This window comes from Petaurus breviceps, unplaced genomic scaffold (assembly GCF_028583685.1).
Source record: "Petaurus breviceps papuanus isolate PSGF00001 unplaced genomic scaffold, PetGlider_PUasm1.0 185, whole genome shotgun sequence".
NCBI classification, from domain to species: Eukaryota; Metazoa; Chordata; class Mammalia; order Diprotodontia; family Petauridae; genus Petaurus; species Petaurus breviceps.
This window is the reverse complement of record NW_027185797.1, coordinates 10593404-10608835: the sequence shown is the minus strand read 5'-3', so window position 1 is coordinate 10608835 and position 15432 is coordinate 10593404. Positions and strand designations below refer to the sequence as shown.

Genomic DNA, 15432 nt, shown 5'->3' with positions numbered 1-15432 from the left:
AGATAGATAGATAGATAGATAGATAGATAGATAGATAGATAGATAGATAGATAGATAGATAGATAGATAGATATAGATATATTCTCTAATATAACATAATATCCATAGCTCTCCAAACTAGAAAATCTGAAGATGAATGAGGGGGTGGCTACTTATGTTATGACTGATAAAAGATCAGTTTGCTGTATAGGAAATGGAGAAAATAAGTTAAAATTTCTGTATTTCCCTATATCCCAGTGGGATGAGGTTTGGGGTAGGAACTGATTAATTGACAGTCCCTTATGGTCAGCAGTTGTGCTTCAACCTTTCCTTGCCTGCTTTACTTTCCCTCTATTGAATAAGACAGCCCTTTGGAAAGATTTCATCTGGGTCATATTAAAATATTTTTCTTATCACAAAGGAGTGGTTAAAAAAAGAGAGAGAAATTTGTTTTAGAATGGGAAATTGAGATGATTATCTTCTTTTTTAGTGAAAGATGGAAAGTTATGCTATTGTGAATACATTGAGTGTGTGAAGGGACTACATGGGTGAAAAAACCTTCTAAGACAATGTGGTAAATTCAAATCACTTTTAAATGCTTTGGACGGAGGTTTCCTTATCTGCAAAATTAGGGGGATTGAACTAGATGGCCTCAAGGATACCTTGTAGTTTTAAAATTCTCCCCCTTAATAAATACTTGTTAGGCTGGATTAGATTAGAGCCTATGGTTGTCAATGTCATTTGGTCACTTTTTGAGTGTGCACCTAGTGTGCATTTAACCTTGTCCTAGAACTCAAAAATTTAGGGACAGTTCTTCCTTCTCAGATAAATTTGATAACTTCTAATTCATATGGGCCTATGAAAAAAAAAATGAACTGACTAACCAATCAATGAAGACTTTTTTGGATTTAAAAGATTGTTTCCTGACTGATTTTATAAAGTGTTATAAAATTTAGGCTAAATTTTAATAATACCATTTTTTCATGGTTTTCTGAAAATCACAGGATCTTGCATTTAAAATATTTGAATTCAATTGAAAGTCATTTTCTCTACTACAGACCAGTTTTAAAAAAATATTTTTAATCCTTTTTTTGGGGGGGAAATTATCTTATATCCTTCCCACCCGCTATGGAACCAGAGGTGACACATTGGATAGAGTAAGTGCTTGACTTGGGGACAGGAAGACCTGAGTTCACATCTGGCCTCAGATACTTGCTAGTTGTGTAACCCTGAACAAGTCACTTAACCTCAGCCTCTGTTTTCTCATCTGTAAAATGGGGATAATAATAGTATCTGTCTCCCAAGATTCTTGTGAGGATAAAATAATACGATATTGGTGAAGATCTCTAAATCCTTAAAGCACTAGAGAAAAGCTAGTTATCCCATCCCTCCCCATAGAGCAAGTTTATGCAAAATTAGACATTTATGATGTGTCCCTGCCCCCTCCCCCACCTTTCTGTTAAAAGGAACAAATCTCAGTTCAGTTTTAGGATGAAAAATTCTGTGCAAACAATTTTAATTCATTCTTTAATCACTTAGAATTTTGGAGAAAATTCAATAGCCATTTTAAAGGAAATTATAAGAATTTTAAGGCATATGTTTTTTGATTATGTGCATTATATATTTTGGAAGAACAGTACTTTAAGAAGTCTCTTAATTCTAAGTAAATATTTGTGAAAAATCTACTTTAATATAAAGTTCATAGAAGTACCCTGCTGACTCCTTCTAACCCCCCCCCACTTATTTGCAGAATCCATTGTCCCAAAGTCCTGATACAAGGAAGATTTAGTAGGATCATCTCGTTCTAAAATGGCTACATTAACACATATAACCCAGTAGCATAGATGCCATAGATAATATTATAGTGACCTTCCCAATGGCTTATAGCATTCAAAAAAACTTTTCTCTTGAGAAGTTAGATAATAAATATGCACATTTTATACTAAATTAATCTTATTACTTTAAATAGATAAAAGATTCTCAGAACACACAAACCAAAGTATTAAACAATCATTTCTCATAACATCAATAGTATTTTTCAGTCACAAATAAAAAAATACTTCAAAATTAAACCTGGCAGGGGTGGCTAGGTGGCACAGTGAGTGAATACAGTAGCAGCCCTGGAGTTGGGAGGACCTGAGTTCAAATCCGACCTCAGACACTAGCCGTGTGACCTTGAACAAGTCACTTAACCCAATTGCCCCTCCAAAAAAAAACCCCTAAATCTGGCATTTTTAGGTAATATTGTCAAGATAACTTTTTTGTTTTTAGTTTCCTTTTTTTTTGAGGGCAATGGGGGTTAACTGACTTGCCCAACGTCACATGGCTAGTTTTTGTGTTAAGTGTCTGAGGTCAGATTTGACTCAGGTCCTCCTGACTCCAGGGCCGGTGCTCTATTCACTTTGCCACCTAGCCACTTTTGTTTCCTTTCTTTAAATCACATATGCAAAATTGGTGCTTGAATATTAAGTTGTTAAGACTTCAATGAGAATAGTTTTCCCGAATTGTCCCCAATTTTTCTTCCCAGGAACTTTTCTATAGAAAGATCCTCCTGAACCCTACAACTGTCCAAACTTTTCAGTACATCCTATGCTGAACACTTGGAGGGAAACTAAGTGGCAAGGTGGATAGAATGCCAGATCTGGAGTCAGGAAGACCTGAGTTCAAATTTGACCTCAGACACTTATTAGCTATGTGACCCTGGGCAAGTCACTTAAACCTGCTTTCCTCAGTTTCCTCACCTGTAAAATGAGCTGGAGAAGGAAATGGCCAAACACCTTAGTATCTTTGCCAAGAAAACCCCAAATGGGGTCACAGAGAGTCAGACATGACTGAAACAACTGAACAACAAAATGCTGAACCCAGATTATGGAAAAAGCTACAAATTTAGATAATCTAATAGTGTCTTGCGCCTCCTATAAATAATAAATAATCAGGAAATGATTTTTAAAACTGAAAAATGCTGCTTTAATGATAAATGATGATGAACACCACAAATGGTGTTACCCATGCCCGCAGGGGAGAAGAGCTACCAAACAGTCTAACACAGAAATCTAACAGTACTTCTGGGCACCTCTGTACTCATGGAGTGTGTAGAAAATCTTGCCTTGATAAAAGCTATTCTGAAAGCAACTGCATTTATTATAGTGCCTGTCCTGTTTGCCGACTAGAGCTGAAAAGGAGTGTGTTTTGCCTGGAATGAGCCACTTTATGAATTTAATTTAGGCCATAATATTAAAAGCTAAACCTGGATTAAAGAAGGGTGTGGGTTTGTTGTTGTTCTAAGCTACAACAGTGTTTAGTAGAGTGTGTAAGATAAAAAAAAAATTATTTCAATTTTTCCCTGGGGGAAAAATGTGAGATTCTCTGGTTGTGAAAACCTGTTCAACTTGGTTACCCCTTAAGCAATAGCATGTGCCTTGTTTTGAAAAACTGTTTCCGTAAGTTCTCCCAACCATGATCAATCTTCTGTGATGAGATATGTATCGGAGCAGATAAGTTGGAAAGGATAAGTTTTTCTAAATATTTTTTAAATGACTAAGGAAGGTTTACTCTCCTTCCCTTTGTAAACACTGCAGTGCTTTTTACATTCTTTGTTTTCAGAAAAAAACCTGGAAAAGCAGCTTGGCAAGAACTTGGTTTCCACCCGAAAATAGCCACAGCTGTGATGTATGATGATATTAAGCTTTTGAGTGGATTATTTATATGATTTTAGAAGTTGTGCTTTTTTAGTTAAAGTTGTGATCTTTCAAGAGAAATTGTGCTGGACAGAACCCAGAAAACAAATAGGAAGACTGAAAGAGATGAGCAGAGTCCGGGTGCCATATGTTAAATTCTAGAGCAAGCATGTGTATTTCGCAAAGGAGTGAAAAAAGTTGTTGTTGAGAAGTACCCAGAGCTATGTTTTTAGTTTACACTTTACATTTTGTTAAGTAGATTGCTCTAGCTGTACTCTTTGCCTCCAATGTTTTTTGGAACTTATACCCCTAGCAGCATTTCCATAACAAAGGATTTTCGGTGTAATGTTGAAATTATTTTTCTTTATCACTTAAGCAGTGAAGGGGAAAAAAATAGTGAATGAAAGCATCACTGTGATGTAAACAAATGTATTCTTTTGCCTCAAAGCAGGACTATCTCATAGATAGATTGCAAGTCTTAAACTACAGTGGTATGTATATTTTTTGGAAATGTGTTAGGTTTTTGGGGACCCTACAATATCATTTCCAAATTACTTCAGCAGGACCTTTGATGTCACTACACCTATGAAAGAGTCATTAAATAATTAGGATCAGAGCTGAAAGAGATCTCCCTTAAGGTATTTTCTGGTCCAGCCCCTGACCTTAAGAGTTTGACAACAACATTTCACAAGTGAGACTACTGAAAGTCAGAGGGGTTGAGTTTCCCAAGGTCACTGACCTAGCAGTAGTGAAAGGGAGTTACTGTCCAGGGTATCTTACTTTCTACATAGGACATTTGTTTCTCTTTTGGTTATCAAAAGCTTCTCTATTTTCAAAAAGCAATTTAACAATTCAACCAGTATAATAATTGCCTCACAATCCAAGAACAATTTTATAAAAATTAAGAACATAAATTTTTGAACCAAATGTTTAAAAAGTCTAGCATTTATGGGAGAAAAAATAATTTTCCTTGTTTAGAGCCACTCTTAAATACCCAAGATTTTGTGGGACATGGAAATGAATTTTTTACATTTGACAAATTGTATAACATTATAAGGGGGAAACATATCTTTAGGAATTCAGAGATTATTAGTTCATTCTAAAACTTAGTTTATTTTCTCCTATTTCTGTTATATGTTAACAAATGAGATTTTAAAGTTATTAATACAAAGGGCCTAGGTCTCTGTACAGTCCCCTAAAAAATTAGGTCCTTAAGAAATTCTTGTAGATGGAGAAGTATATTATGCATTTGTGATAAGATTTCCCTTCTAAACTAGCTAACATTTAAATTCACAGTCAAGAAAATCTTATCATTTCCATGTAGATTTTGTGAAGGTTCTCAAGTTAATTAATATCAACCCACATTAAAAATTGTAAATGTAGCAGAACATCTACTTATTTGAACTTAAAAAAAAAACCAATAGTAACATCAGCAAGCTTTTAAAGTTGAGTTTGGCTTTTGCCCAAGATCTATGACACTACCTGAAATTATCAATTTGGCATTTTCATAGCCATTGAAACACTTCAGTGCTGATGCTTTGCTTCAAGGTCACACGTTGTAAAAAAAAAAAATCTTATTGAACCATTGTGCATTTTGAGTAATGTACAATAATGTTCTTTCTAGATAGAAGGAAATAGTCCCTGATAGTGTGGGGACACAAGTCAAAAGGAAAAACTATATACATAGTTGCCAGAAAAAGATGAAATAATTACAGAACAGCTTGGACATACACGTGTAAAGTAGAACAAGCCTTTATGATAATTAGGAAAGGCACTATACCTGTTTCATGGATGGATAGAAGATTTAAATATGCAGTACTGTAAATTGCTTTGTTATGGAAGACTTTTTAAATGAAACAGGTAAAAGGGAAAAGCATAAAAGCAAAGTCTAATATTTAAAAGGCCACGAATATGTAATACCTATCAGTGATATAATTATCTGTATTAGGCATTGGGCACCAATGAAGAAATATCACTCTACATTATGATTTTAATTGTTTTTTTAGGTTAGAATTGCAGTTTAAGATAATTGGGGAATAATTCTTTTAGGGTTTTCAAGTCTTTGAAGCTATTGTCTGTTTTCCAGAAAACTCACTTTATGACATTGTAATTCCTGGTTGCAAGTTGGCAGTGACTCTCCTATTACAAATGCAGTCACCTGTGACAATATGACTTCCTTAGCTCAGGCAGCTTGATCTCTGAGCAGGACATAATGGTAGATGACCAAATTGTAGTAAAGGCCATTGTAAAAAGTACAACCACCTCCGGTTTAGAAGCCATGTTTGCAAATCTTCTGAACAATGCCATATCTTTCTGTTCACTGTCAAAGAATGACAGTCATGTTTAAAATATGTCATAGGTAAAAACTGCAACAATTGCCACGGAGCGGAATGGGAAGCCAGAGAACAATGCCATGAACATTAATGCTTCCATTTACGATGAGATTCAGCAGGAAATGAAGCGAGCAAAGGTGTCCCAAGCACTCTTTGCAAAGGTGGCAGCAACCAAAAGCCAGGTAAGAGCCTAACCTGAAACCAGGAATCAACAAGTACTGGTTGGGTTGTTTTGTTTCTTATTTGAAATAAATGATGCCAGTGGGGTTACCAGTACATCATCACCTCTTTTCTCTGTGCACTTGAGTCATGACTTGGGTCAATAGTATACTTTAGGTGAGAGCATAATTTCTTATGGGATATTAATTGAATTCACTACACATTCATTTAGAGTATCTGGGTGCTAGGGATACAAAGCTGAAAATTTAACCTAATCCTTGCTCTTAATATAAACAGAGCAGGATAGAATATGTACCCAAGCACATCCAATATTAGGGAGAGTGTGATAGGGATAAATGATACATTGCTTTCAGATGGGAGTAGGGAAGGCTTTGAAAAGGCTTACACCTGACCTGGTTCTTCAATGAAAAGATGGGTTTAACAGGAGAAAACATGGCTGGATTGTGTTCCATGTGTGACGGATACCCAGCCTAAACAAACAGAGAAAGAAAGGAGCAGGACAAGATGGGAGAATGACTAGGGGGTCTAATTTGACTGGAACATGGTAGTGTGCAGGAAGAGGCAGCAAATAATGTGAAATATAGCTGTAAATGTTGCAGTCAGATTGTGAAGGACATGAAATATTGCCTTAAGGAGTTTGCAGTTCCCTCTGTAAGAAGTAAGCATCCACTGAAGGCTTTGGCGTGAGGAAGAAACATGGACAGACTTGAATATTTGAAAGATAATTCAGTGGCTTTGTGAAGAATTGATTAGGGTTAGAGGAAGTAAAATTGAAAGAAGTTGGCCATTGATTAGATGGGAAACAAGGAGGAGGAAAAAGTAAAAAATGGGTTAGAGGTTCGAGGCTGACTAGCAAGATGGTGGTACTCTCAACAGAAATGGGCATTTCAAAAGCACGGGCAGTCTCTGGCAGGGGATATATTCGGTTTTGTAGATCTTAGTTGTTGGTGGGAGATCCCAGTTACAGATGGAAATACAGCATTGTAGATGAATGAGAGATTAAAATATGGAAATAAAGAGTTGGGGCATTCTCTGCCTCTTAGGAGGAGGAATTATGTTGACAGTCTGAAAAAAGCCAATCAGTCAAGCAGCAAGCATTTGTTAAGTACCTACTTAGTCCTGGAGACTGTCCTAGGGAATAGAGAGACAAAAAATGAAATAGTCCCTGACCTCAGAGAGCTTCTATTCTAATAGAGGAGACAGCATGTATATATGTTTGTGTGTGTGTATACATATATACATACACATACCATATATACATACATATATACACATGTGTCTGTGTGTATATATATTATATTTTTTACATATATATAATTATAATACAAGGTAGTTTAGGGAAAGAGACCATTACATTTGCAGATCCTACTTGGTCATGATGAATAAAACATTTTTAAAATTTACTGCTGGATCCTATTTACAAGTATAGGAGAATAGGAAATTTTGAATATTGTCACAGAGCAGCGTATTATGGGGGGAGGGGAAGCCCTGAATTATTACTATTACTTAAATATTCTAACTACCTTAGTTTCCCTCATATAAATATTTAAAATAATAATTCTGATTCTTCTGTTCTAACTATAACCTCTCCTCGCTCACTGCTGCTGTTATAAGGAAAGCTGAATTCTTTAACCTCCAAATAAATTTTCGCATATATTGACATATTGTATATTTTCATTTTATGCAAAAATCTTCCAAATATTATCGATGTGTAAAATATTTTAATAACAATGCATAATATATTATAAATTTATGAAATTTGAAAATATAAATGCAGAAAAATAGAAATGATGCAGTCTATTCATGTCATGAAAAATAACAAGAGAAAAGATGTTCTGGGCAGTATTGCTATGGATTCTTCAGTTTCTTTCCATCACAAGCAGAATAATCTTTGTGAGCAAAGTCAAACCATAGATGCATATGCTGACAAAACAATTAGGAGGATCTAAGAGACTGAGCAGAATACAGAATTATTTTCTCTTTTCAACAAAAACATTGGAAAACATTTCTCTGAAAGGTGTTAGGGTCATTCTGGGCTTTAATGTCAGGTTTTTCATATTGCAGACTTACAGAATGCCTCGTCCAAACAAGTCCCTGGCCTGGGTTCTGGACCCTCACTGATGACAAGCCGCCTAGCCCCAATACCCCAGAGAGCTTGTCGACTAATGTAGGAATGAGTTCTGTCTGCAAATAAACTCCCCCAAAGTCAGAAAACTGTTCTTGCCAACCCTCCCAAGTGATTTTATTGAGAGTCATTTAGTTGTCCACTTCTGGGAAAATATACAATCGTGCATTTGGTCTGTGATGTTACAATAGACATTTTTAGCATTTAAAAATTTTTTACAGTTGCAAGATCACCAGTGGAACTTAACGTAAGCTTCACTTCAGGAATAGGTTGTTCTTTCTTAAGTTATAGGCTGTAAGGAATACTTAAGGGATATTTTGGAAATGTTATATAAAAATGATTAAGCTCAAGCTGTGGACTGTAAAAATTATAGCTTTATAGGCCACATGCCTGCCTACCCTTCAATCACTGTCAAAGTGATAATTTCTACAATAATATGTTTCTTTTATTGTAGGATTCTAAACATCAAGTGCTGTTTAAACATTAAACTGAATTGTTTATGTTAGCGCTGTACTCAGCGTGTCATACATCAGGCCACTGTAATCTCTCATGGAATGTAAAATTCTGTCATGAATCATGGCTTGTATATCGGAAATTACTGTAATTTTGATTGGAAATTACAGGGCTCTTGAAATGTTTCTAATTATGATAGAATGTTAGAGCAGCTTCAAACCTGTATGCTTCTTCAGATGTCTTTATTTACATGGCAAGACTACATTAACGACAAATGTCCTGTTCTCGCTTTAGCCCCTCGACTACCCCCACCACCATTCTCACTTTGGAGATTTAATGTCATAGTGAGGAGGAGCTCACAGTCAAGTATATTTTCTCATTTCTTCTCCTGTTGACATGGCTTCTTTGGGGTTTAGCCTGTGTCCTCAAAAACCAAGGTGAAAAGGGCTTCTTTCTCAGAGGGCAAAGGTATCTCCCAAAACATCACAAACAGGCAAGCTATTATTTTTTAAAATTAAATTATGGAATTTAGTCTTGATAAAAACAGTTACTTTTTGTTTAAAAATAAAACGTTGAGATCACACAGTTGTATATAATTCTGTGTCATCTCCAGTTTGCCTCAGCTGATTTAAATTTCATGTCTATATTGTGTCCTGTGGCCAAGCTCTCAGCTGCTCACTTGTACCCCTTTCTCTTTATAAAATGCAAACTAGCCTTCTCTTCCTCAGGACCCAGACTGTGCCTACTGTATCACACAAGGGCTGTTCCTGGACTTCTGAAACAGCCTACTTTCTTAGCATCTGTGCTAAGGACTGAGTATTTTTCCAATATGGAAGAAGAGATCGGCTTCCAAGCATTCTGCCCAACTGATTTCTTTCTGTCAGGTTGAGGTAAATCTCCCTGGTCCCAGTGACTTCACAAAATGTAAGCAGGGAATAAAATGACCAATCAATTTAGATTTCCCCATGATGAATGGTGCCCAAGGTGGTTCCATGACCGCCAGTCCCAAACATTTTGTTCTCTCTTACTCTCCTAAAACTGTCTTTTCTTTCTCTTCTTTGTGACATTATAAATAATCAAAATTATTACAAAGCATCAAATTCTGCCAACATAGGGAAAGCATCAGTTCAGGAAAAGAATAAAAACATAGTTATTTACTCAAGTTCTGTTTTAACATGTTGAAGATGCAGATCAGGAAAAGAAAACACCTAAATAGCAGTCTAGCCTTGCCCATGGTCAGCAATTTCAATGCCAAAAAAAATAATAATTTGGGAAGAGACAGATGACTTTTCATAGTTTAGAACTGTAAGAGTAGTCTAGATTTGGACCATCCTTTGGAGAGAAGATTGGGCATGAATGTGAAGTGAAAGGGGATTGACTTTCCTTTAATCTGTTCTGTGGCCTCTGACTCCTATGGCTGAGGGGTTGCCCTGGTATCTTCTTCTTTGGAGTTCATCATTTAAATTTCGTGGGGCAGTCAATAGTTAGAGAGAAGCAGCATGAGCCCTCTAACAGGTAAAGAGAACTTGATCCTGTTGGAATGCTGAAGAACACATGGAGGGGAGCAGGGAGGGGGTCTCAGTCCTTCTAGAACCAAGGCTTAGACCCCAAATCTTTGTATGCGTGGTCTAGAAGAGGAACAGCAGCCTAGTGACAGACAAGGGTGATTCTGCTTATTTATATGTCGTCCAAAAGCCTTTTGTTGCTGCTAAATTTGAATTTTCTAGAATTTTAGAAAAGTTTGACAGGTAGAGTAGTCCACACTGGCATAATGTTTAATTGCTACTAAATTATAAAAATATGATTTGTGCTTACACAAATCATAAATATGCTTATAGTCTTTGCTCAGAGGTACTTGGGTCTGGAAGAGGCTTCAGATGTGATCTAATCACCTGTCTTACTTTGCCAATGAGGAAACTGAGGCCCATTAAATGGTCCCACAGGATTATATAGGAATACATTTAGTAGGATTTATTATTATAGATTTACTCTATTACTATGTCTTCTTGATGGATACACATAAAATCTGATTTCATAGAAATTTCTGAGTAAACATAGAATAAGGCTAGACTTTTGGAAGTGTAAGTTACCTATATTTAAGCAAGAAAAAAGGTGAGATCTAAACATAGGGTGAATAACTACAAATGAATATTTTTATACTCAATATTAAAATGAGCAGCGGCTTTTTCCAATTAAATCATATTGGGATTCTGTCAAACATTTAGTAAGATAACACATTCAAATAATTATGAAAGCAGAATCCACTAATTTTACTGTTTAAAAAAAATAGTTGATTTGAGTAATAACCATTAAGGTATCATGGTTCAGTTACCATTCATTGGTTACAGTGTTTTCATATGGGAGCCAGAAATGGAATTTTTTCTTGATGGTGGCAGATGTTGAAATCTAATTTTATTCCACAGCAAACCCCTTGAGAGCTCTGAGACTTAAGGTGTATGTCCAGCACAAACACATTAGTAGTACTATAGGAGGGGCTTTGTATGTTGCAATGTTACATTGATTTTAATGTTTGAAAAGGTGGGGCTTCCCCATTCTGCAGCATAGTTACAAAGCAGAGGTTTCCTGCAGCCTAGGCTTGCATTGCCAGGAGGGTTTATAAAATTGTCTCCATGTACGAGCTCATTTGATTTGGGTTCTTTTTAGACAAAGGACTTTGATTATGAAAAGTAGACTTAACATGGCATACTTTCTGCATTATCTTATATTATTTTTACCTTTGACCCTATGTTATTACAAAAGCTAAACATTGATACCTATCATGTCCAGACACTGGTATAGCTGAGAATTGTTACCTTCATGCAGAATGACTCTACCAAAAGAGAACAGGTATTTTTAAGTTACCACCTTTCCTTACATCCTAAATGTAGGTAGCTTCAATTCTAGGCCTTGAGGTAGGAGAAGATAGGTCTAAGGAGCTCTCACATTTCTCATGATCATAGATGATAAAAATCACTCTGACCTTTAATTTGAGTATAGGAATTCTGATATGGTAATCAGGATGTCTTCAATATAAGCGCCATATGGCATGTCACAAATCAATGGGACTAGAAATAATTTGGAGGGCTGACTATCTCTATCTTATACTGCTGCAAAGCTTAAAATAGCAATTTAAAAAAAAAAAAACCTTTACCAAGCTTTGCAGCTTGCTAAGTAGTGCATAGTGATCAAATAAATGGAATAGGTGACATCCTGCTCCCCCTTCCGAAATTGATAAGAGATGTCCTTTATTTTGTTGGAATTAAATTTCATTTTGGTAGAAACTCCAGAATGCATTGGGCTGATTGGTGAATTTTCATGCTAATTTTGAAGTACTCATTTTAACAAAAACGTTTTTGGACAAGATTTTACCTGTATAGCATTTTAAGGTATATAACAAGCCTTAATGTAGATTCATGATTTCTAGTATTTGTGGCATTTGCATCTAGCTGTGGTGGGAAGGGTTAGGGGCAGAGACCGCTAATCTATTTCCCCCCAGTTCTTGGCCTCAGCCCAGCCTTACTGTCCCACTCAGTGTAGTAATCTCACAAGGATACAGAGTTCCCAAGAAATTGGGGGTTGGGAGGTAGAGGGGAGGGAGAGAGAGAGAGACAGAGACAGAGAGAGAGAGAAGAGGAGAGGACAAGAAGGAGGAGATGCATACACTATGTCCTAGATCAATTTTTCTCTGGGAAGAGGTAAAAGGTGACATGGGAGAAGGAAAAGAGATCAGGCCAATTGAGTAACTCCATCCTAAAAAGATTCTTCTGGACCTTCTAGTCATCTCAGAGTAATCTGCACTTCTGACCCCTTTTATCCCTGAAAGTATACAACTAATATTCAGAAATTTCTTATTTATGAATGTCCTAAATATATTCTCCATGAATGAGCGGGGTGTCCTGTTTTGAAGATAAAGCCCATAGGCAATAGTAACTCAAAAATTTAAAAATCACTACAACAGTTTGAATCGTTTATTTCAGTCGCATCTGACTCTTAGTGACCCCATTAGGATTTTTCTTGACAAAGATCCCAGAATGACCAACTATTTCTTTCTCTAGCTCATTTTACAGATGAGGATACTGAGGCAAATAGGGTTAAGTGACTTTCCCAGGGTAACACAGGTAGTAAGTTGTCTGAAGGTAAATTTGAACTCAGGAATATGTCTTCTGTCCCTCTGTGCACTATGGCGCCACCTAGCTGCCCCATTGAGAATATCACATTTTCTAGTATACTAGCTCAGTTTTGTCCTATCAGTTTTTGAAGAAAAAGGTCCGTTGGAGTTAATGGCTGTTGATTAATGTGGTTTATGAGAGTACTTAAGATCTATCAAGCATCATTGTATCCAGAGACTGATTTATTTTTTGTAGCCCCACTGACTTGATTATTCATAGGAGCTGAGTTTGTTGGGTTTTGATTTGTTCATTTTTTTTAGATTAAGGGTTTAAAAAGTAAACATAGCAATAATATAGCTAGCATTTATGTAGCAGTTTAAGGTTTGCAGACCTCTTTACGTATGTTATCTTATTTAATCCTCAGGACGCTTATAAAGTTAGTACTGTTATCATTCCTACTTGACAGATGAGGAAACTGAGGCTAAGAGAAGAGGTTAAGTGATTTGCTCAGGGTCGTGCAGCTAGTAAGAATCTGAGGCAGAATTTGAACTATTATCTCCTAGACTTTAAGAGCAGCACTCTATGCAATGCACCACCTAGCTACCTATGCTTAATGGAAAGCTCCAGGTTGAACAGGGTTAGAAAATGGAGGATTTCTATTTTTGGGAGAACAAAATTGTGTAAATTAGGGCATTCATATGGGGTATACATACCCTCTGACTATCTTAGTATCATCTACTTTTACAAAAAAAAATACATTTATATTCTGGCAAAGGTTGATTTTTGCCTGTAAATTTTTGTCTGCCTCATGGCTATTTCTGGATAAACTGCGATTTCTAGTTGAACTAAATTTGAAATTAGTTAATGAGAAATAACTCTGATATGTTTTCCATATATCAGAGAATACCTTTATCCTCACAAATATGGACATTACTAAGATCAGCCCAAGAAATTAATTCTGAAAGAAACATTTTTAATTAACTCTATCCCCTCCTTTTCCCCCCCAATTTTAGGATTGCTCTTAAAATACTTCAAGGTATTTGCTTTTAAAAATATTTTGTATTGAAGTTATCTTAGTTGGTTAGTCTAGCCATACCTTTGGCTCTGGCCTGTTTCCATCAGAGAAGCACACTTGATTCTGTGACTGTGTCCTCTTCTTTGGAGTAATTGAATCATTCTTACACCATCTCTCTCTCTGTCTCTCTCTCTGTCTCTCTGTCTCTCTGTCTCTCTCTCTGTCTCTCTTCCCCCCACCTCTCTACTTTCTCCTCCTCTTCTTCCCCCCCCTCCTCCTTCTCTCTGTCTTAGGTAAAATATTCCCTTATTCTTTAGCATACGTCCCCAGCAAAAATTCCCTGTGACATTTTCTAACGATTAGAAACAGAGCTTTAAATGGGAAAATTGGGCAAGGAGGAAATAACACATTTCTGAATCTGTGAATCTGTGAGCATTAGGCCAGCTTTTAAAAGAAGAAATATTTTAGATGGTAAAAAGTATAACCACCATCCGCATAATACATTGTATTTGTATAGCAGCCTATAATTTTCTGTGAACTTTTACGTATATACAGGATCTCATTTGATACTCAAAAGAAACCTGTTAGGTTGGCAGGCTGGATACTATGTCTGCTTTATAATGAGGAAACTGGTGACTATTCAAGTTAAATGACCAAGATCACATAAATTTAGGCATTCTTAACCTGAGATTTGTGAACCTGTATTTTTATTTTTTTATACTGTCTTTCAGTATAATTGATTTCCTTTGCAGTTTATGTATTTTATTTTACTTATTTAAAGACATCATTCTAAAGAGTCTATAGGCTTCAAAAGGGCCCATGACCCACAAAAAGTCTGACATAGAGAATAAATGACACGTCAGGAAGAGAACCCACATCTGTTGACACCAGTGTACCTGGATCCCTACTCATCACACAAATAATATATATTACCATCTGTAATTCTCATTTGCCTTTTTCTCAAGGGGGTGGTACAGGGTGAAGGGCTTGGAAAGAAACTTATTATGTGATAATCTTCCTTCCTGAGAAAGGACTTACCACTGAAGACATGCCACATTAACAGTGGGAAGCGGGATAGGATCAGGTGTCTGCAAAATTAGACGTGGGGAGGAATACAGCCCAAAAGATGGGGATGTGTTTTTATCTGATAGTAGGAATTACTAAAAATGTTTATCATTCCATGAAACTTGGCACAAAATGTTGTGTTGAGCATTGTTTTAAAACAAAATATCAAGTCCAAGTCTTTTATAATAGTGGTAAAGGTGGAGGATAGAAAAAAAGGGTAAAGGCTTTCCCTTTATCGTCATCATTTTTCTCATTGAAGTAAAAAATGTCTGGATCTTCTAAAATGAATGAGCTATAGAAAAAAATTACAAAAAGTGATGATAGAAAAGTAACCGAGGAAGTAACAATAACATTACAATTTTAGATGACTGCAAAGCATTATAGACAGATAAATGAATTTATATGGGTTTTATTACTATAGCATAAATTGTACAATCTCTATCCTAAATAAAACAGAAACAGTATTTTAAAGAGGATCATATAATGCTCACTAATT

The 15432-nt window shown here is 36.0% G+C and overlaps 1 protein-coding gene across 5 annotated transcripts in view; it reads left to right on the top strand.

Moving 5' to 3' along the window:
- SATB1 (SATB homeobox 1) overlaps window positions 1-15432 on the top strand; it is a 116471-nt gene that overhangs the window by 73307 nt on the left and 27732 nt on the right. For all 5 annotated transcript variants that reach the window (XM_069088454.1, XM_069088456.1, XM_069088453.1 and 2 more), the window contains exon 9: window positions 6016-6171. In XM_069088454.1, coding sequence (XP_068944555.1) covers window positions 6016-6171 — 156 coding nt within the window. The remainder of the gene's footprint in view (window positions 1-6015; window positions 6172-15432) is intronic.